Consider the following 20,738-nt stretch of genomic DNA (forward strand, 5'->3'; position numbering starts at 1 on the left):
TATGTGACAAAGTATATTTGAGCTTGAATTTGCTTCTCGGTTACATTTTGTACAGTTAAATACATCATTTGGTAACTCCTAAGACATCACAAAGCCTGCACACTGCCTGTAACATCACTAGGTTTTACTTATGCAACATATCAAGTGGGTTGAAATGTTGCACAAGTCCAGCTCAGCAGGAGGAAGAAGCAATGCGTGGGTTTCACTTGTTTGATAAGAACTTATTGTTGTGCACCTGAGACTGTACGTGCTTTCTCATTTCATAAATTTAGCAAAAAGAAAACTCGACTGTTCCTTCAGTCTGCAAATGGAACCAAATTCAGCCACTTAAAAAGAATAAGTGAAGAATAGCTTCAACTATTCACGCCTGAAGATATTAAAAAAAACAGAAATGGCTCTTACATTGGAAGTTTCGATCCAAAACAAATGAAATTTACTAGAGATGTTTTACTTTTGTGTGAGAATTGTATTTGGCCATATTTTAAATCCTTTATCTTTATCCTTTACTCTCTGTGCACTGAAATGGCACAGCATTACCCTTTAAAGCATTACCCAAAAAGTTATTGACCCTGTTACATAGCTGCTTCCTCCTAATCACAAACAAACAATTCCTCTTTTCCCTCTGGTGGTATTTAGCCATGCAGATATGAGATTTAATTTGTTTTGAGATCTCTGCAAACATCCCAGCACCATGATGATGAACTGAATTCCTGTTCAGAGGCCTTTGTTAAATGACATTTGAAAGGTGAATATTATAAATCAATTTCCATCCCTGATAGAAATGTCAGTGTTTGGCCCTTGATGGGAGGAGGCTGACATGATAACCTATCGCCGAAACAAGAACCAGTGTTACCATATTACTGTGGATAATACACAAGACACAAGTGGATTATTGAGTTACAGATGTTAGTTCTGTTGTGAGCGCGACAAATTCAATTCTACAACCAGTATCATAAAGCCTGGGCAACTAATACTGAACTGATGCTTTAATGCATTAAACTTTTCAATTCTCCTCCTCAGGAGTCATATGTGTGGAAGATGTACCAGGAGAGATGCTGGGACTTCTTCCCTACTGGAGACTGCTTCCGTAAGCAGTACGAGGACCAGTTGGGTTAGAGAGGGGAGCCCCTCTCTACTTTCCTTCTATCTGAAAGAGACGCTGAACTTGAACCTGAACACTCGCTGGACTTTCTCTGCTGCCCTGGTGTCAAAAAAACATGAAGATAAGTCATTTCAAATTACAATACACACAAAACTATTTAAAGCAAATGATTTGAATGAATGATCAGATAGTTCAGGTTTGTGCATTCTTCCTTGTTACCTAAAATAGTCACTTGCCACGAGACCTGTTTTATGCAAATTCTTGTTTTATTGATTCACATTGCCTTTCACCTGTTTAACCCTAACCTGCTGCACAATTTGTTGTGTGTAGACATTTGATACACGTAGAGGGTTACAGCATGACAACTGAATGTCTGAATATGCACAATTTCTAGATTAACAAGATATTAGTGTCACTTATTACCAAACCAACTGACTAGATGTTTGCTACAAGTATTGATCCAGTTACCATCAGATTAAATGAGTGAGAACTGATCTGCCTTTCGAAGCTGGTTCAAATCTGTCAGATGAAATGAAAATGGTTCTGCCAGGACCAGATGACTCACTTTAGGCGTTTAAGTGCCGGTGTGCCTTATTATGGAAGAGCATTACCTTCGCCAATGGCAAAAAAAACTGGAGGATCTTTGACTTACCATGGGAAACTTAATATTGTAGTGATTTGGTCACCTCAAAACTCACCTGAAAATCATCAGGTCAGGAAAGTCGGGATAAAACACATGCCCCAAATTTACAGCCAGCAGTGTAACTCATTATATACATGTACTGAACACGAAGTAACATCTTCAGTACTTGTCTGAGAATCACAGTATTTCTTCAGTAGATACATGTCAGTACATCCAGGAGCACATCAGTGTCAAAACATAAACATATGTAGTTGAAATCCTGTGCCAAATTCCTGTATCCATGGCAACATTATACCCTGATGCTATGTTATGTTAATGAGTAAACAACATTTGTCTTTAAGAAGAAACAGGAAGTAAAATGTTGCCATGGATACAGTGTGGGCACTGATTTTAGCCTATATGTTTTTCAGAACATGTGAATTAACAATCAGAACTGAATTTACAGTTCATTTTTGTTACGTAATGCTGGATGTACTGACATGTATCAGTGAAATACCCTGTGATCCTCAGGCAAGTTCTGAAATTATCAGCTCCTGATCAGTAAATGTGCGAAGTTAGTTAAACTACAGGCTGCAATTTTAGGGCCTGGGTTTTAGCCTTTGTTTATATTTGGGAAATTGAAGTACAATAAATTAGCTCTTAACACTGCATATTTGCTCTCTACCACTGAATTACTTTGATAATAACACCTTAAAAAAAAACAAAAAAAAACGATGATTTTCAGGCATGTTTTGAAGCTTTCCATTCGCTCCAACACTTATCTCATGCTTCACAGATTGAGTCATACCTGACAGAAATGATTTTCCAGTTTTTTGTTTTTTTTTTTTTCTCTTGGGAATGTAATGCTCTTCCATACCTTCTGAAAAACTATGCAAAAAAAAAAAAAAAAGAATTTTTGTCCCTCCTGACACATGCACTGCTCTAGTTCTGGATTAGTTGCTGATTTAGCTCCAGCTAGTTTTGTTGTTTTTACATTAAAAGAAACATTTGTTGTATAAAATCTAGACGATCCTTGTGTAAATGTTGCTTTGGTTGGTTTTGTTCTTAAGCTGTGGTGTCTTGCCCGCCTGCACTTCTTTCCACAGTAGAAGAACCCCACAACAAGCAGAAAGGGGGAAAAAAAAAAAACCTGGTTCAAGGATTTAATAAGATATTGACCTGCAATCGTATTTGTATGTACGTGGTAGCTTTGGTAAACCGCATTTCTGTTGATGTGGGGGAGGAAATGAATAAAGTCATTGATGCAATAAACGAAACGTGTCATTCTTGACAGTCTGACAGCAGTACGCCTGTGGTGTCTAACTTTCTCACAAGGAACTAAGAAGTGCAGTGGGAACATTTTGGCACATTCTTACATACTGTCCTATCTCTACACTGCCAAACATTGTCTCTCCCTCAGCTCCAGAAACTAGGCAAAAGAAGTGGAGGCCAAAACAAAGACAAATATAACAAGTTGTTTAGCATGTAAACATAGAATTGGCTTTTGGCTGCCGGGTTAAAAACTGAAGCTCTGTTTTGATTTTTAAAAGGGCTATAGTTGCGATAAGGTATTCAAAAAGAAACTGGACTCACTAAGTTTTTCCTCTGACTGGTGGTCAGGAGATCATGCTGTCAAGCCAGTCCTCCAGGTCCTCCTCTGTCATTTCCTGCCGGACAGACGCAGACTTTGGAGGTTTGACGTCTTTCACGTCTTTCACCTTCTCCATCTTCTCTTCTGTCACCTCTGGTATCACCTCCTCTTTTTCCTCACACACTGCAAATTAAAAGAACACATCATGTGAAACAGTAGATCTTGTACCATCAATGTGCTCTATATTTAGTGTTCAGAATCATAATGCTGAAGTTCATTTTCTAAAGAGGGACAGCCATTTGTAAACTTACCTTTTCTTTACATAATTTAACTGTTTCTTCCACTAGATTACATGTGAAACTGTCGTACAGGGCAGCTTTGTGCCAGACTTAATTTGCTCTGAGCCAGAACCAACAAATTGTCATTTTTACTCTTCAGTTGTAGTTTCCATCAAACTAAATAAATACATGTTTGTTTAATTTAGAAGTGATAGCTAACAGCCTAACTGCTTCCCATGTGTCCAGGTCTCTGCTTCTGTCAATCAAGAAATGTCAAACTATTCCTTTACATTTAGGTGAATTATAGCATGTCCACAATCTATAGTACAAGCTAATTCTATGCTGATTTTTTTTTTTTTTTTTTTTTTTAAATGAACAAATGTTTACCATGTTAAAAAAAAAAAAAAAAGTTTGTCAGTGTGTTGTATAAACATAAAAAGGCAAGTAAAAGTAGGTGATGTTTCAGTATTTCTGAATATAAAGCTTAAATTTGGAAATAAAATTTATGCTGCATAACTTGGCACTGCATAATAAAATTATTTATTTTTTTTATTCCATGTACTTCTACTTATCTTTTTATGTGACCGCTTGATTAAAGCACACAGAATACTCACCTTTCTCTGGAGCAGCGCTCTCCTCATCTGTGACACTGTCAGACTGGGATTCTGAAACCAGCAAGAGTGGTTTCTGTAAACTGAGCAGCTGGTCCAACTCTTCATCACCATCATCCATCGGCTGGGAAGCACATGAAGTAACCTGTGGTTCTGAGTCCAACACTGGATTCGCAGGCACAGGGACTTCCTGATTTGGGCTGAGGCCTTTTAAACTTGCTGAAGGAGTTGCGAATGTGGACAGCTTGGACATTTCCGGTTTGGGTGTGAGGGTCATGGGGGGAAGCTCTACTGGTGTTGAAACCTGAAACATCAGGACTAATGTTAGTGCTAGCAGTAAGATATGCAGAAAGTACAAAACAGCTAAAGAGTGACAAAGGCTAGTTTTCCTGATGAGGATTAAGCCTAATCCTTAACTAAGGATTTGTATCTACTGATCTCTCATTGATTTTTGCCTTTAGTCTCAGACTGGAGTTAAGCTCAGGGAATCTACTCTATAGTATTTCTATGGAAGATGCTTAGTCTTTTTTTTTTTTTGCAGGTCAGATAAAAGGTCAGTCAATTTTCTTAGTTTGTCAACCCCCCTGACAAGAAGTTACAGAACAATTATGATCCTCAAGCATCTTCTTTTAACCTACAAATGCTTTCTCCAGGAGCTGGCTGGCAGCTGATGGGGTATCAACATATCTGAGGAAAGTAAGTTCACAGTGAAACAGCCGACCTGAACGAGCTCAGCCTCCACGTTGAGTCTCTGATGGAGAGGCACTTGCTGAAGGGTCTGAGCTAGTGCCGGGAGGTCCACAAACACTGCTGACATCTGTGAGGAAACAAAGAGAAAAAGTATAAATTCAGCTGTTTCCAGCTAGACTCCAGATGTATGCACTTGTAGCTCTTACATACCTGAAGTAAAAATATAATTTAAGTACATTATTCTAACACCAGGCTTAACCAAAGGGCCCACAGATATGAAACCTTGCATGTCAAAACCATAATGAAACATGGTAAATATTGTGTAAAGTAGTCTACTCTATTAAAGCAGGTCAGTACTCGTCTGTACCTACACAGAGGAGAAACCAAACAGTGCAGTTCTCACTGTACACAGGGAGAACGAGTTCAGGAGCCCTTATATAATCTGCTTGTTGCTTTGTATCCACAGACACAGACAAGTGCTGGCAGGCTGGTGGCAAGTCACAAATTCATGAGTTGCAACTGTTACTGAAATAATTAGTTGATTAACAGAAGTACGTTATTAATTAAAAAACATATATTCATTACTTTTCTTTAGCACATCTTTACACTCTTTTTTATTACCATCGTGTAATATTTGAGTAAAAGAAATGGTATGTAAATGTCTGTTTTCAATACTATATTTGGCCCTAAAATATGCTTGTATCCAAACTTTAAAGTACATAAAACCAGTAAATCTTCATCACAGGTGTGCACTGAGCTAATGTCACCATACTAAAATGTGCTGAATGAAAATGTTTACTCTAGTTTTAATCAGTATCTTGTTCTGTCAGTTGAGCTCCCTGCATGTTTGAGTAGGATAACAAATGTTTTGTTCCTCTTTTAGACTGCACAAATATTATTGGACCAAATGAGACAAATTCTGTTCAAGTGTCATTTTATGTGTTTTGTGCGGCTCAGAAAAATCTATTCAGCATTTTACAACCTGTTCCAGTGATTGTCTATGGTCTGTTTCTGGGCACTTGTCTGTTCAGAAAATGGTTTTCAAAGTCAAATCTTTCAGTGCAGTAAATTTAGTGGTATTTCACTTGCCGCACTAAATGTACAGTAGTGATTGAATTTTAAACTCAGCTGGGTTTCATGAACAGCTTTACAAAGTTTCATGGCAATTCAGGGTCAGGTAATAATAGATGACATATCTCAGTAAGAAAAGTGGCACACAGACATGCTACTGGCACTGCCCAAGGGTTACGTTAGTTCTTTCTACCTTTGAATTGATGGCATTTTTAATCTATATCTGACAAAATGGGTTAAAACCACAAAAGGAACACTTGCAGAATGTTGCAGCTACCTGATTGGCTGCAAACGAGTCCATCTCCCACTCCTTTTCTTCTGAAAACCGGAACTGAGTGAATGAATCCCCTGAAAAGAAAACACAAAAACACAGTTAGACTCCCTGCACCGCTATTAGTAACCAGTCTGCTTCAGTGCAAATCCAAACAGCAGTTTACTCACTTTGGTTAAAAAATAAAATAAAAAAAAGTATAAAATGTGAAAAATTTTGCGACATCTAGTGGTGAGATTGCAGAATGTAACCATCTGAGCCCACCCCAGGCCCTGTTTGTAGGTGCAAGGGAGGCTTTAGTGGCTGGCACCTTTAAAACAAAATGTCCCTGTCTAGAGCCAATGTCTGGTTTGTCCATTCTGGGCTACTGTAGAAACATGGCGGCCCAACACGGCTGCATCTGTTAAAGGAGACCTGCCCCCTACATAGATTTAAAAAGCTCATTCTACAGATAGAAAATTATCCACTGACACTGAGGTTGCGTCAGGAAGGGCATCTGGTGTAAAACTGCCAAATCCACAATGTGGATCAATTGATCCGCTGTGGTGACCCTGAGTGGGAGTAAGCCGAAAGAGATAGATAGAAAATTTACAGATAGAAATTTCAACTGTTGGTATCTTCTCATGATTACACACTAATAACAACATACAGTATTTATGAATACTATTTCTGCTAATATATTACTCTAAATATTACACATTAACCTTGAAGCACAAAGAAAGCCCCAGACTCTGTGTGTGTGTGTGTGTGTGTGTGTGATTGATCCAGTCCCTCATGTAACCTGAGGGAGAAGCCTTCACACCTAAAATGAAATGGTGAGCCAGTGTTTCTCTGGAAGCCAGTCGATAGTTTTATGTAAACTGTTGATCAGTACGAGAGCTAAAGCAGCACTAACATGTGACACCACTCGCTTTCCAAAACATCAACTGGCTGAGGGCTCTTGTGCCTGCAAAGAGACTGAGGTTGTATTTTTAATAAGCACAGCCACGGTGCCACACATGTTGTCAGAGCTGTTTACAGTTTTACAAAGAGAATGAAAACATGAAAAAAGGAGAAAACTACCCAGACGATTTGGGTACAAAGCAAAACAAGTGAAGAATGAAGAGTCCCAACACCACATCCAATGTGACAGCTGAACAAGGACACAGCATCAGATGTGAGGCATCGCTCATGAAACCACTACATTTTGTAGATGCTTTTTTTCTCCACAGCCTCACAGGCCAAACGTGTTGGTACCCTTCCCCTTAAAAAAAAAACAAACAAACAAAAAAAAAAAAGCAATAGTTAAAGTAATCATTAAAGCAAAAACCATTTTTGCTACTGAAACAAGTCACTGGCATCGTCTCTTATCTGGTCCATATTTAATGGAACATCTTAGATTCTTAAATAATACAACAAATAAAAAAAATTCAAAAATAACCATGAGGTGGACTGGAGACTGGAGTGACTTTTGTGAGGAGTCACTAACAGCAGACTAATCAGTGCCACACACAGATGGACAGCCAGTGGGAGATCTGACAGAAGAGCTGCAGCCTCTCACTTAGTGCATTATGTACAGACACTCAGCCGTTCAGGCACAGCGCTCAGCGCCATCTGCAGTTGTCCTTGATTGCTTGGCTGTAGAGGAAGTGATGGGGGTCAGAAAGAAGAAGCTGCAGGAGAGCTTTTTGTGTGTTGGTTGAGTTGCTGCTGTCAAAACAGCCAAAGAAAAGATGATTTATGAATAGCAGTGTTACTGAGGTCACATTGAGTGCGAGGCAGATGGATAAGAGAAGGGAATGGGAACGTCGGCTTTAAGTGACAGCTGAGGGGGTGGACCTTTATCTTGGGCCACATGGGTGTCTGTTATCAGTGCGATCGACTGATTTTCACCGTTGCAGAGAAAGATCTGGGCTTATAAATCCCGGATTTGGTGGACGTGAAATCGAAAACCAAATCACAGCTGCTGGAATCTTAAGCAGATCTCATTATTTGCCAACAGCATCCCGAGCCCCTTTCTTTCAAGAAACCAGGGATACATCAGGAAAGCTCTGAAAAAAATCTACTAAGACTACTAATTAACATTGGTCTAACAAAAAAACCTGCTGGCCTCAAGTCCAACTATAATCACAATGATTATATTTCAAACATGAAAAATATGTCATGTAATGTCTCTAATCTATATTTTTATACTCACAAAAAACATTTTTTCTTTAATTCCTATTGTGTGAAGCATACTACTAAATAAAGTTGTACTTAATTGAGTACTGGTCACAAATATACACGGTATATAGTTCTAATGTAATGGATTATTTCTGACTGATATCGGCTAAACAGATGGCATTGGCATAGACACTGGCATGGAAAAATATTTGACCTTGATTTTTCTTAACTGGAGCTGCTTTTTTGTTGTCTATGGCACTGCTGTTTAAAATTGCATGGTGATATGTTGTATAAATTTATTCTCAAATATCACCATTGTATCAGCCTGAAACAACACAGTTCTCTGAGCTCGCCAGAGAACGGAGAATGATGGATTAACCACTTTCTTCTCCCATCTAGGCCAAAATCTGTGATTCATCATGAAGAGCAGGAAAACCTGTATAATCATGTCATTCAAATGTTAGTGCATCCACTCCAGTGTTAATGGAACCGCACCAGGATTCAGTGTGTGACTTCCCCCTGGGTGCCTCAGTTCATCCCTCTCACTTCATTGTTGTTGTTCACAGATTTTTGTGTTGAGAGCTAATCGTGAAATCTACAAAGAGGTGAAAATTTCCCTCAGTGGCTACAGTGAAACACTCAGGTTCATCATTTTTCCAGCTCCTGCTGCTCTTTGTTTAATATTTTCTCCGACCCTAATCCTCCTCTTCCTCCCTCGGCTCTGTCTCCTTCAGTGACTCTACAACACACAGAACTGCTGACACTGGTGAACTGCCTCCCTCCTACACCTCAGAGCCCAGTGTCATCCTGATCTGTGGCCATGGAAATCTCATGGCAGGTAGTTCGAAGGTGTTGACACAACCATGGCAACAGCTGCCAGTGAGGATGAGAGGAACTTCTGTCAAACCTCCAGAAGACAGTGAGCGGGAAGAAGAGAGAGTAGAGAGCTAGTGAGAAGGGAAAGAAGGAAAATGACAGAGTGTGAAGCAGACTCTTCATTCCTGCTCATCCAAACAGATCTGAGACTTAAATCCCCTCTCCGCTCTAGGCTGAGTTAACATCTACAGAGGATCTGTGGCACAGACTGTGTGAAAAACAGGCAGTGTGATTTCTGATATGTGTTTAATCAAAGCATACACAGTACCCTGCAAAATACACACTGGTACTCGGGCTTAGGCCAAACAGCAGATTGAATATTTTGGTAGGATTCAATCAACAGAAAATGAATCAACTATTTTTAAAAAAAAGTCTTTAAGCAAAAACACCAAGCATGAACTTGTTTACGGCTTTACTGTCTGTTTTATATGATTGTAAAATGAATATGATACAAAAACATCTTTGCCTCCAGAAAACCTTAAAGGGCATTTTTCATCAATTAATGTTCCAGACACCAAATGATTCATCAGTAATTCAATAATGAAAATAATCCTTTCTATACATACAAACAGCGTCCTGTTTTCAGTAAATTGTTTCAGGTCTAATGTGGAGCACACCTAGATAAATAAATCAATTACCAAAGATCGATCAATCAATAATTTATTTTGGGTATATTATGCTAATTATAAAATAAATACTAAAATTGACTATTCAACTAATTGATTTATCAACTACTCTTTTGAGCACTAAAGTAAGAAAGACATGGATGTAAAGATTAACAGCTACATATGACATATAGTGATGTATTTTTAAGCATCATAATTTGGTTCTGTATAATAGCTGCTGCCAGAAAAGCTTGACCTCACTGTGCACGACTGATTAAAGATCAATTCATAGTTTAAATGACTGTCTAAATGCGTCTGTGGCAGTGGCTCCGGTAAAGCTCGGTGAGTTATTCCACAGTGAATAAACAGTGCATTACTCATGCTGTGTGCTAAGTGGCTCAGCTGGCATTGTGTAACTTCTGTATAATGTGGTATCCTGTCTCTTGACATCTTGCTGGCTGAACCCCACTTTAACAAATGTGGCTTTTTGCCTGCAACCCCGGCTCCGCTGTGCTATCTATGGCTCGCTAATGCCGAGTCCCACTCTCAGCTTTTATATTTGGGATGTGCTGTGCTCTCTCGCTGGCCTTTCTCCTGCCCTTCTGTTCCGCTCTGCTATTTTCCTGCACCACTCAACTCCACCCGCCGCTGTTCATCTTCACCTTCTGCTCGACTCTGCGGGGCTGTCGAGCACGAGTCAGGATGAAGATAAGACGCTGGATGTGTTATCACCTAACTCTGAGCAGGGTGGGGGGATAGAGGATAGGCATATAAAGTGTCAGCTGACATGGTCCTAATCTGTGTTGTTCTTCGTAACAGAATCATTAACGCCACCAATAGGTATGCAACTAATGATTACTTTAACTATCGATTCTTCTGCCAATTATCATCTATAAAACCTCTCATAGTTTGTAAGGCCCATGGAAACAGTTACACATTAATTATAGGTCTTTAATTAGAGCTGAGCTGATTTCTAGTTGACTGTTAGCTGATTATGAATTTAACTGATCATTTCAGCCATTTTTCAAGCAAAAACATGAAATATTTGGTCTCACCAGTGTGAATTTCTGTTTAACATTGCTGCAAACAATAAAAACAATATTTGGGAGGGGTGTATTGTTGCTCACACAAAACAAGCCATTCAAATACATTTCTATTGCATCAGAAATTCTGATGGGTGTCTTTGACAGCTGATAAATTGATGATAATCACTTGTAGCCTTATTCTGTAACTTGTGGAACAAAAACATGAGACATATTATTAAAGACATTAAATATTCTCAATCCTGCCACATCTTCATCCATTACTACAACATATCCCAAAGCAAAAGTCCAAACTTTACTCAAAACCTAGTAGATTCCTATTTTTATGTGTAAAATAATTTTTAAAAGATTTTAAAATTGCCAAAAATCCACTGGTTCAAGGACCTCATGTGAGGACTCGCTGCTTTTCTTGCTGTTGCCAACAGTTTGTCAGACATTACAAGACATTCAAAAATCATTAGCAGTATCCCTAAAGAATGAAATGAGAGCTTAAGCTTTCATTTTTCAAATCTTGTCACATATTTAGATAAGGATTTTTTTGAATTGTCTAATATGCACATGTTTAATATCTACCCACAGTGCTGCAGGTGCTTAGTTATTTTTCACTTCAAAATTCAACAAAATCTGTAATTTGCCCATGGGTGTTCAAATGTTTGCATACAACCACTCAAATACAGTGAATATAGGGTATGTATGCAGGAAATAATCCTAAAAGGATTCTGTGCTGTGCTGCTCTTTGCATGGCAACTCTCTCCTGCTGTTTGCCAGAGCATGACGCTGTTGCCCTGTTGGCTGCCGTGCACACAGAGCTGCACACTCACCACAAATATCACAAATGCACACCCTTGTTGACTGGGCCACACCTTGAGCACACAGCTCACTGCACAGACCCATTCCACCCGCTGTATAAGGCCGCAGTCTGGACTCAAACCCGATTAAGTCTTCGTTCCTAGAGCAGTGACTGGCTGAATAGAAACAGCAGTGACACGTAAGGAGCAACATCACCACTGCTCAGTCTCCACCAACGCCTGCAGTGAAATGTTGACATTTTAATGGGACTGGAATAGGAATACACACATTCCCTGCTCTCTCTTCCTCCTCTGTCTGCCAGCAAAGTAATGGTGGGTGATCATTGAATGATTACGTCTCTTTAAAACTACCTGTCATGGCAGATCCTCTCTTGATAAGAAAGGAGATGGAGTGAGGCAGCTCACAAAAAAACTAGAGCATACAGCATGACAAATTCCATCTGATAGTCATTTAGTGATATAGAATTTTTTTTTAAATGGAAGAAGAAAAACAGAGAAATAGAGAAAGACATGGAAAATGGAGGGAGTGAAGTGAAAAATAAAACTAAACCATACAGGAAAAGATAAACTTATTGCTGCAATGTGTGACGCTGATCCTCTTTTTGAGAACTACAGAACCTCCAGCATGCTCTTTGTCACGCCTTTTTAACCAAACCAATTAGCCTAACACGACACAGCGCTGAAACCCACCGCACACTGATAAATCACTGTCTGTGCTAATTGCAATTAAAATCCAGAGCAACCCAGGCGAGACAACAATGAGGGTCGAAGCTATTTACTCTTAACTTTTAATGGTGATTGTGCGAGGCTGTGTTTATGCTAAAGTCATATCAGCGGAGCCCCAATCCACTCAAGGCCCCATTCTGATTAGGCATGTGTTTAATTGGTGTGCAGCTTGTTTTTAGGTAAGAGGCTGCAGCTGAAGCACTTCCTACCTGGGATCTAATCAATCATATTCGAATATTAGCTACTGGTAATTAGCCCATTAAACACTTTTCTAGAATAATTAAGAACAACAGTTGTTTTTCTAGTTTTTTATTTTATAATTCAAGGACTGCTGAGATCAATATTAATTATGAGGTTGTACTCAATGATTTGTCTGTAAGTGGAGAATAAATGAAAATATTCTACTGTACCTCACTAGGTTAATTTTAATTTTAGTATTAGAGGGCAATGCAGAATAAATTATTTTAAACTAAGAGTAAACCACAAACACCAGCTGTGAGGACTCATCTTCTGAGGAACATGGAAAGTCTGAACCTAATTTTGAAGAAAACTGCTTGCATACCTAAAAAAAATACAACCTATACTGTAAATGCTGCAACTCAAAACCAGCATCAATTTAAGAGAGAAATATGCAGTTTTTAACTTCTGTCCAACATTGTGTAGCTCAAAGATAAACTATAGGCTCATCAAATTTAATACATATGAACAAAAACCTAGTCTGTTCCCTGTGCACCGTAAATGGGCAGATTTGGAAAGGCTAAAATATAAAGACTTTTTTCTCAAAGACAAATCATTATCAGTGTTTTTCTGCCTTTACAAGAAGGCACTCAAAGGCCTGAGGAAGATAAGAACAATGCACCCACTGACAGCTAAATAAAGACCTGTGGATCGCCTTAAATAAGCACCAAACTGCCAGAAAGCGTGAATGTTTCAATCCTTTGAAGACTTGAGCGGATGAAATGTGACAGACACCGCAGTACTGAAATCCAAACAAGAGTCCCAGAGCAGCCAGCCTGCTTGATCTATTCACTTCAGAAATCCTAAGTTCCTCTGTTCTTATAGTAAATCCATCAAAACACACTCATAACTGTCTGACCAAATCACAGTGCAGAGACAAAACACACACTGCCACCTGCACTCTGTGAAGACACTTACAAGACAAATACAGTGCAGAGGATCGTTCATTGTGCTGGTGACTACACAAAGACGAGGTGAAAAAGTCCTTTTCTGGAGCAGGGCTGCTGCTACAGAGAATAAACAAAACACTGTGTCCAACCCTTCAGTCATCTGTTTATGTTTTTGGCTTTCATAAGGCTGCACCAGTTACTTCCAAAATGAATCTTTTGATCAAATTTATAATGTGGCTGAACAAAAACAATACACAAACTACCCAGGTCCTTAGTACAACTGGACTTTCTAAAAACTATTATATTGTTTTATCTGTATCTGAAGCAACACATATTCTCTTAACGCAGAGCTGATACTTTCAGTACTTTAATTACATCTTACCTCGAGGATGGCACGTTCTCTGATAATATATCTACGATAAGAAGCGAATAAAATCAGCCACAGTGTGACTACACCCACAGGGAGGCAACATTTTCCTAACATCGTTATATTAAACCTGAATGACATTAACATCTATTACTAAAATATAACTGATGCCATTTGATCATTACAGTGATACATCCATCTATTATCTTGAGTCTTAGGGTCTCAGGGATCTGCTGGAGTCTATAAAGAATTTAAAATCTATTCAACACTGATGTTGGAAACTATTTCATTTCAGTGAAGTATATATTGTCAGTGATGTACACAGAGGTCAAAAGGTCTGGCTCAATGAATACATGTCTACATAAACAGCAATTATCTGGAGTCCAGCACTTTCTTGGATTTATGTTGTTTCTCTGAAATGCAGAGGTCCCATTTGGTAAATGACAAAATGGCCAATAAAAACAAGAGCACACAACAGTTAAATAAATTGAAGCAGCTACCACTTTCCATTAGAGGACCTTTTTCCTCAAGACACTCTTGACAAAGACGCTGTGAGGCACACATGTCCCGCAGTCAACTTTGTTTTCAGATGGGGCGTTTAATGACTCTCGTTTATCTTGTTTCACCCCCACTTGCAGACTGAGGTCACATTCGTAACCAAGGCAGACTCTTATGGACCTTAGACACACTCAAACCTGACTGATGGGTGAAACCGGAGTAGTATATCCTGTAGAATAGATTATTTACACTGGAAGGAACAGTACAGGAGTTATCACTCATTCAAAAGCTACCTGAAGCAGCGGTCAACTTGGTTTACTAATGTCAACAATACCTGTTTACAAAGAACTGGGTGCACACTGTTCGGTATTTGTTTGAATAAAGATCATTTGACTGATGACAAATGTTACGTTTGGCTGGGCACAGTTAATGAGCAGCCTGAGTTGACATTAAATGCAAAAAAGGTTCAGATAGAAGTACACTGACAAACACTTCTGGATGCCACACATCTGGTGGAAAGCTTTATGTGCCGTTATTGTCGGCACTGCTATTGTTATTTACCACAAGGCAAGCAACACGGTGGTGGAGGTGTGAAGCACACAAAGCAATTATCTTAATTGAGGCAGAGAATTACACTATTAAATGACTAATTTGGTTTTTCTTTCTAAACCACATTCTTTTCAAACAACGGGCTTAGCTTTTGGGGAAATAAAGCTTGGACAGTGTTGGTCTGACAATTCTATATAATGTATCATCTGATTCCCCACTAACTGAAGCACACACTTTCAGTCCCTCATTCAGCATCATATTGTTGTCAACTATACAGCTGGCCCAAAACTATCCTTATCATTATCCTGAAATCCTTTATAATTCACGTCATATATACCTTAGAGTGCATTTATATGATAAGCAGTAAGTAGTCTGCAGCTAAGTGGTCCACTGGAACATGTACAATCCATCCATCCATCCATCCACCCATCCACCCACCCATCATCTATACCCCCTTATTCCTAACCAGGGTCACAGGGATCTGCTGGAGCCTAATGTACAATACATTCACATGAAAGAAAAACTATTTCAAAGAAATGCGCAGCAGCCAACCTACTTAACCAGTGCAATCACAGACTGAGAAGGAAGCAGCTGTGGTTCTTTGAGGAAGCTCAGGCAAGATATGATTCTAAAATATATTATCCCCCTGGAAAATGAGCTACAATCACCAAACCCTCTGTTGTAATAACTGTAAAGCAAGTTGCTCATTTAAATAAACTCCAGATTTCCTGTCATTATGTTTGGTTTTCATTAAGGGAGAAAGATGTGATCATTTCCACCCTTAATGTGAAGTTGCTTCTTGCTGCTGAAAACAAATATACAATGACAAAACACTTTTAGAACTAGGGTCAGGAGAATAAAGGAATAAGTTGGATATATACTTGACAAAGGGAGTTTCTGTAGCATAGGTTGTGATTTATAGTTCAGTGTTGGATTTTATTGACAAACATGCACATTAAGTGTTTCATGTTGTATTTTATGCTTTGTTAAATTATTCTCTATAGTAGCTGTGTTTACACTCGTTCATTTGCTTTGTGATGGTGGGTAGGTTCATCTCACTTTATTACTGAATATGAGACTACACTCAGATTGTTTGTCGTTTGATGCAGAGGACAGGTTGTGATGAGTTTGCAGTGGAGGTGGCTTTGTTACGGGCATGATGCTGAAAAAAAGGATTACTAAGCCTTTTACAGCATGCATCTTGTATTTACTGATCAATCAGAAACATATGGAAGCAAACAAGTAGCCTCCAACTAACAGGTTATATGTCTCTATTAGGTGGCTCTGTAGCTACCACAGTCCTGACAGGGAAGGTTCATATCCACTACACTGTAGATTCAGAACCTAGCACATAACTAGGCATCTCTGCTGAGGCTTCATGTCAAAAGTGTGGCTGGTGCTGATGACACGTGACAATGTGTTTGTCTCATTGAGTCAGCAGCAGTCACCAAGCTGTCCTCCATTGAAGTGGACACTGCTTACTGGAATAAGCTGCTGCTCATGAATCCAGCAACAAGCAGCAAACAGATCAGCTTTTTAAACTGCTGGGCCTTAAAATCCTGCCAGTGAAAATGTTTGTTTGACTTCAGCTACAGGGTGCTATTAAAGAACACATTAAATGCAACTGTTTAGTTTTTTGAATGGCACAAGTTTGCTATGTTTTATATATTTTATTTTATGTTGTTTTATTCATACTTTGGGCATCTTATCCTGTTTTATTATATTTTTTCTTATTTGTCATATTGCATTTGGATTTATTTGAATCTATGTCTGTCGATAATAAGCTTAGTATTATTTTAGCAGCTTATTGTAGAAAAAAAATGATATCAGTGTCAGCTGATAAGTAAAAAGAAATTCCAGTACAGAAATGCCAAACTAGGTCTGAGGTCATTTAGAAAGTGTCACCTTCATGTAGTTGGATCACTAGATAGAAACATCCAATTACCTGGTTATGGATCTTGATCGCAATAAAAATTAAATACAAAAAAAGGGATTTTAAGACTGTATTTTACCAAATCACTATCAGAATAAATATTATCAGGTTTCCCAAATATCAATATCATTGTCTGCCTCAAAATTCAGCACAAGACGGGCTACACTATACATAATCTCTTAGTCGTGCCCTTCCTGTCTGCTTTCCACTGAATTAATTTAAATTTCAGCCACTCACCTCAGTGCAGCTCCTCATGAAAGAAAAAAATAATTTTGTTTGCTCCCTCTGTAATTACATCTACAGCTTATCTGTACAGGGAAGGTCATACCAAAAGAAATGCAAAGCACACACACGTTCTCGTTCTCTCTCTCTCACACACACACAACACACACACAACACACACACAACACACACACAACACACACACAACACACACACAACACACACAACACACACAACACACAACACACACAAGACAGCCAATAGAGCCATTTGTGACTGCCTGGCAAACTGTTCAGAAACTGGCAATCAAACTAGCTGCGTCAACAGTCCCTTGACCTGGTTTTAAAGAGGGTTCATGGTGAAACACATTACTGGGTACACCAACCAAGTCCCTGCGGAGCAGGACATGCGAGACAGATGGAGGAACCAACAGTTATGGGAAAGCATCTCTTCTCTGATGAAGACGTACAGCTGTGATCAGTGCTAAGGCAAACAGTCGGCTCCTTCTGATGCCCACACTGACTCCTCCTCCGGCTCCTCCCCCCTCTTCTTCATCCTACTCCACCACTTCCTCACCTCTGCCTCCCTCCTCTTACATGTTACTCAGTGCTCTAATCCACAATGAGGCATTTGGCCATGTGGGAATTTTTCCTAACAATGGCTCACGGTTGAATACGCACACTGGTGAGGATGTTAGTGCAGCGTGCATCCAAGCAACCTTTTCATCCACAGCAAGAACAAGCCTCGTAAGAGACAAGAAGTCATTGTCTGTGCAGACTTCAGGATCAAAAAAGCTTTATTCCTTTCTTTGCCAATGGAGTTGCTCAAACTTTGCAGAGAGACTGAGAAACTGCAACTTTTTTGCTTTCTCCGATGTCTCAGAAAATACTGAGCTCACACACTCATTGTCTGTGAAAAAGAAAAGCTGTGACAACATCTTCACTTGATGATCACCGTGGAGGACAAAGAACCATTTCCAGTAATTCACCTTTCCATGAAAACGGTCTGAACAGCACCACCGAAACACTGCTGCTCCGTCACATGGACAGTGACACTGAACAGCTGTTGCATTTACCGTCTTGTCTCAGAAAGAAGCTGCACCATTTAGGAGATACATATACTGGGCTACACGACAATGCTGAAAAACTTGTTCGCATCAAAGCGCTTTGTACTTAGCAACTGATGAGGATGAGAGATGGTGTGATGACCTACCTGCTTTTGACAAGTGTGTTTTTCACCTCGTTGGAGAGAGGAGCACAGAGGAAAAAAGTCAGCGAGGGGGAGCAGGGGAGGGGAAGAGAAAGCCACCGAGGGAAGGTGTGAAGCTTCTGAGTGGGAAACGGAGCGAGGGAAGACGCACGGAGCCGAGAAAGACACAGGGAGAAGAAATAGGGAGAACTCCGTCAGAGTGAAGAAGGAGTAACGAAAAAACAGAGGATCAAAAAACCTGGCCAAATGCCCATTTAATCCTGGAGGATCGTGATTTGTCAGAGGGTGAGTATGTATTCTGTTTAATGTGGCTATTACGGCAGGAAATTAAACAGTTTACAAGAACAGCTGTCACCTGCCTATACTCATTGTTCCTTGAAATCATCATTTAAATTCTAACATTATAAAATTTTTATTACTGAAGAGTAAATGCAGTCTGAGTTACTATAATAATGAATCATGGAACAAGTGCTGGGATTCATCAGTTGTCACCAGAGCTTTTACTGGTCAGAGCTGTACATTTCTGATCTAAAATTGCTAAAAATTCTTTTGACAAACACAAAACGACTATTTAATTAATCGTGAATCTTAAATGTGTTTAAATAAGTTTTGGTATCTGTGTGTAGGTGTTTTGTGTCTGTGCGTGTTTATTTTTAACTCATAAAAAGTGGGAGGTCCACAGATTGAGATGATTTGATTCAAAGCATCATTAAAAATGAGGAACAAAAAGTCACATGCCTGGCATCTCAACACTTTTTCCACACTATATTGATGGAGGTACAAATACCACAACCTTTGCCCCAACAGGCTATAAAACTTAATTAAAGCTGAAACACTAAGTGACTGATAGTTGGTAAAAAATGTCACATCTTCAGCTTGTTAAATGTTAGAATTTGTTTTTCTACAATAAAAATGATTTTCATTATCAATTAACTTGACAGTTACTTTCCCAATTAATTGTTTGGTCTAAGAAACTTCAGAAAACATCTGACCAGAGAAGGTCTGTCACTGTCTTCATCAAATGTCCTTTTTTGTTCAGCAACTGTGCAAAGCCAAAAATATTAACCCAACATGAAAATGAGATCAAGAGCAGCCATTCCTCACATCTGAGAACCTGGAACCATCAAATGTTTCAAATTTTTTGCATTAAATTTATGTGATTATGTAATAAGTTGCAGATTAATTTTCTTTTGATAGATTAATCAAAGAATCCTCTACAGTAAACCAGTTATAGCTGGGATTCAGACAAAATTGAACAATGACTTCTGTCTGGCAAAGTGTGATGACTATTATTTATTTTATTATTAACTATTAGCTATTTTCTGACAATTTTTTATAAACTTCTGGAAGTTGATCTCCAGTTTAACATAACAAAAATAACAGCTGCCCTAAAATGAACTCTTCTATGTTAACATATTGAGATGAAAGTGGGTAGACTGCCCTGTCAGAGAAGTGTCTGATCCACCTGCCGCTTTATTTAGCCTCACGCCATCCTCCACTAGCTTCATCATAATCAGTAGGGAAACGACCCAAGCACCTGTAATGCTTTGTTTCCTATTTTTGTCAATCAGACAGTACATAAGCAACCTCATTCCTCTGCTTTGACGCCAGTCTCGTCTAGTCTACATGGCTAATCAAGAATCTGAAACAACACCAGAACATAAAAATGAATGGCATGATTTGGACTATTCGTCTCAGTTAGAAAGCATCCCTGTGTTTGACAATCCAGTTAGCTTGATCATCGAAGCTCTAATGCGATTTCCTTTTGTTTCATTGTGATTGAGCCTCGATAGGTGCCCATTAGTGGCCTTGGTAAACTACGGCTGCAGGGGAGGAGGATTGATCCTTGTGTTACTGTGTACAAATAGACGGTTGTGCTAGGATGTAAAAAAAAAAAAAAACTGCCCAGCAATCCCCCGCCCCCACAGACACACAGACAAAAAGGGAATAGTACCAGGTGTGCATTACCCTTAGCAACAGTACAATCACCCCCCAACCATGCAAGGACCAAGACAAGATCTGGTAACAAAAAAATAAATAAAATCACCTTCACGTTGCAAAACGGTCAACAGCAATTTATTCCTTCAGGCGTGAAGGTAACTTAATGTTTTAATTCAATTAATGCACCCAGAATTCACTACAGTTTCTCCCTGCTTCATGGCTACTGAAGTTCTCAAGGTGAAAACCTTTCTGCACAAAAGTAGTTTCAGTATGCATTGATTTCAAGGATTAAAAGTACCAAGGTTTCATCCCTGAAAACTAGCCTCCGCCCAGAAGCTAGTCGTTTAAAAAAAAAAAAAAAAAAAAAAAAAAAAAAAAAAAAAAAAGGATCTGCTGCGTCCTTCACTCCTGACACAATGAGTCTTAGCACTGAATGTAAAAGAAGGTGTAACGAG

At 39.1% G+C, this 20,738-nt stretch overlaps 3 protein-coding genes across 11 annotated transcripts in view; 2 read left to right on the forward strand and 1 right to left on the reverse strand.

Moving 5' to 3' along the window:
* The window catches only part of ryr3 (ryanodine receptor 3), an 84,728-nt gene extending 81,732 nt beyond the window's left edge, over nt 1-2,996 (forward strand). For all 9 annotated transcript variants that reach the window (XM_026319540.2, XM_026319543.2, XM_026319541.2 and 6 more), the window contains one exon: nt 1,021-2,996. In XM_026319540.2, the coding sequence (XP_026175325.1) occupies nt 1,021-1,116 (96 nt within the window). In that variant the 3' untranslated portion in view covers nt 1,117-2,996. The remainder of the gene's footprint in view (nt 1-1,020) is intronic.
* The window catches only part of aven (apoptosis, caspase activation inhibitor), a 27,230-nt gene continuing 6,492 nt past the window's right edge, over nt 1-20,738 (reverse strand). Inside the window, exons 3-7 of the mRNA XM_026319555.2 lie at nt 6,243-6,313; nt 4,926-5,021; nt 4,208-4,508; nt 3,318-3,498; nt 1-1,201 (exon numbers count right to left, since the gene is read on the reverse strand). Coding sequence (XP_026175340.1) covers nt 3,341-3,498; nt 4,208-4,508; nt 4,926-5,021; nt 6,243-6,313 — 626 coding nt within the window. The 3' untranslated portion in view covers nt 1-1,201; nt 3,318-3,340. The remainder of the gene's footprint in view (nt 1,202-3,317; nt 3,499-4,207; nt 4,509-4,925; nt 5,022-6,242; nt 6,314-20,738) is intronic.
* chrm5b (cholinergic receptor, muscarinic 5b) overlaps nt 18,521-20,738 on the forward strand; it is a 12,777-nt gene continuing 10,559 nt past the window's right edge. Inside the window, exon 1 of the mRNA XM_026319552.1 lies at nt 18,521-18,627. The gene's annotated coding sequence lies outside the window, so the exon portion shown is untranslated. The remainder of the gene's footprint in view (nt 18,628-20,738) is intronic.

The sequence above is a fragment of the Mastacembelus armatus genome, chromosome 24 (genome assembly GCF_900324485.2).
Source record: "Mastacembelus armatus chromosome 24, fMasArm1.2, whole genome shotgun sequence".
Classification (NCBI taxonomy): Eukaryota; Metazoa; Chordata; class Actinopteri; order Synbranchiformes; family Mastacembelidae; genus Mastacembelus; species Mastacembelus armatus.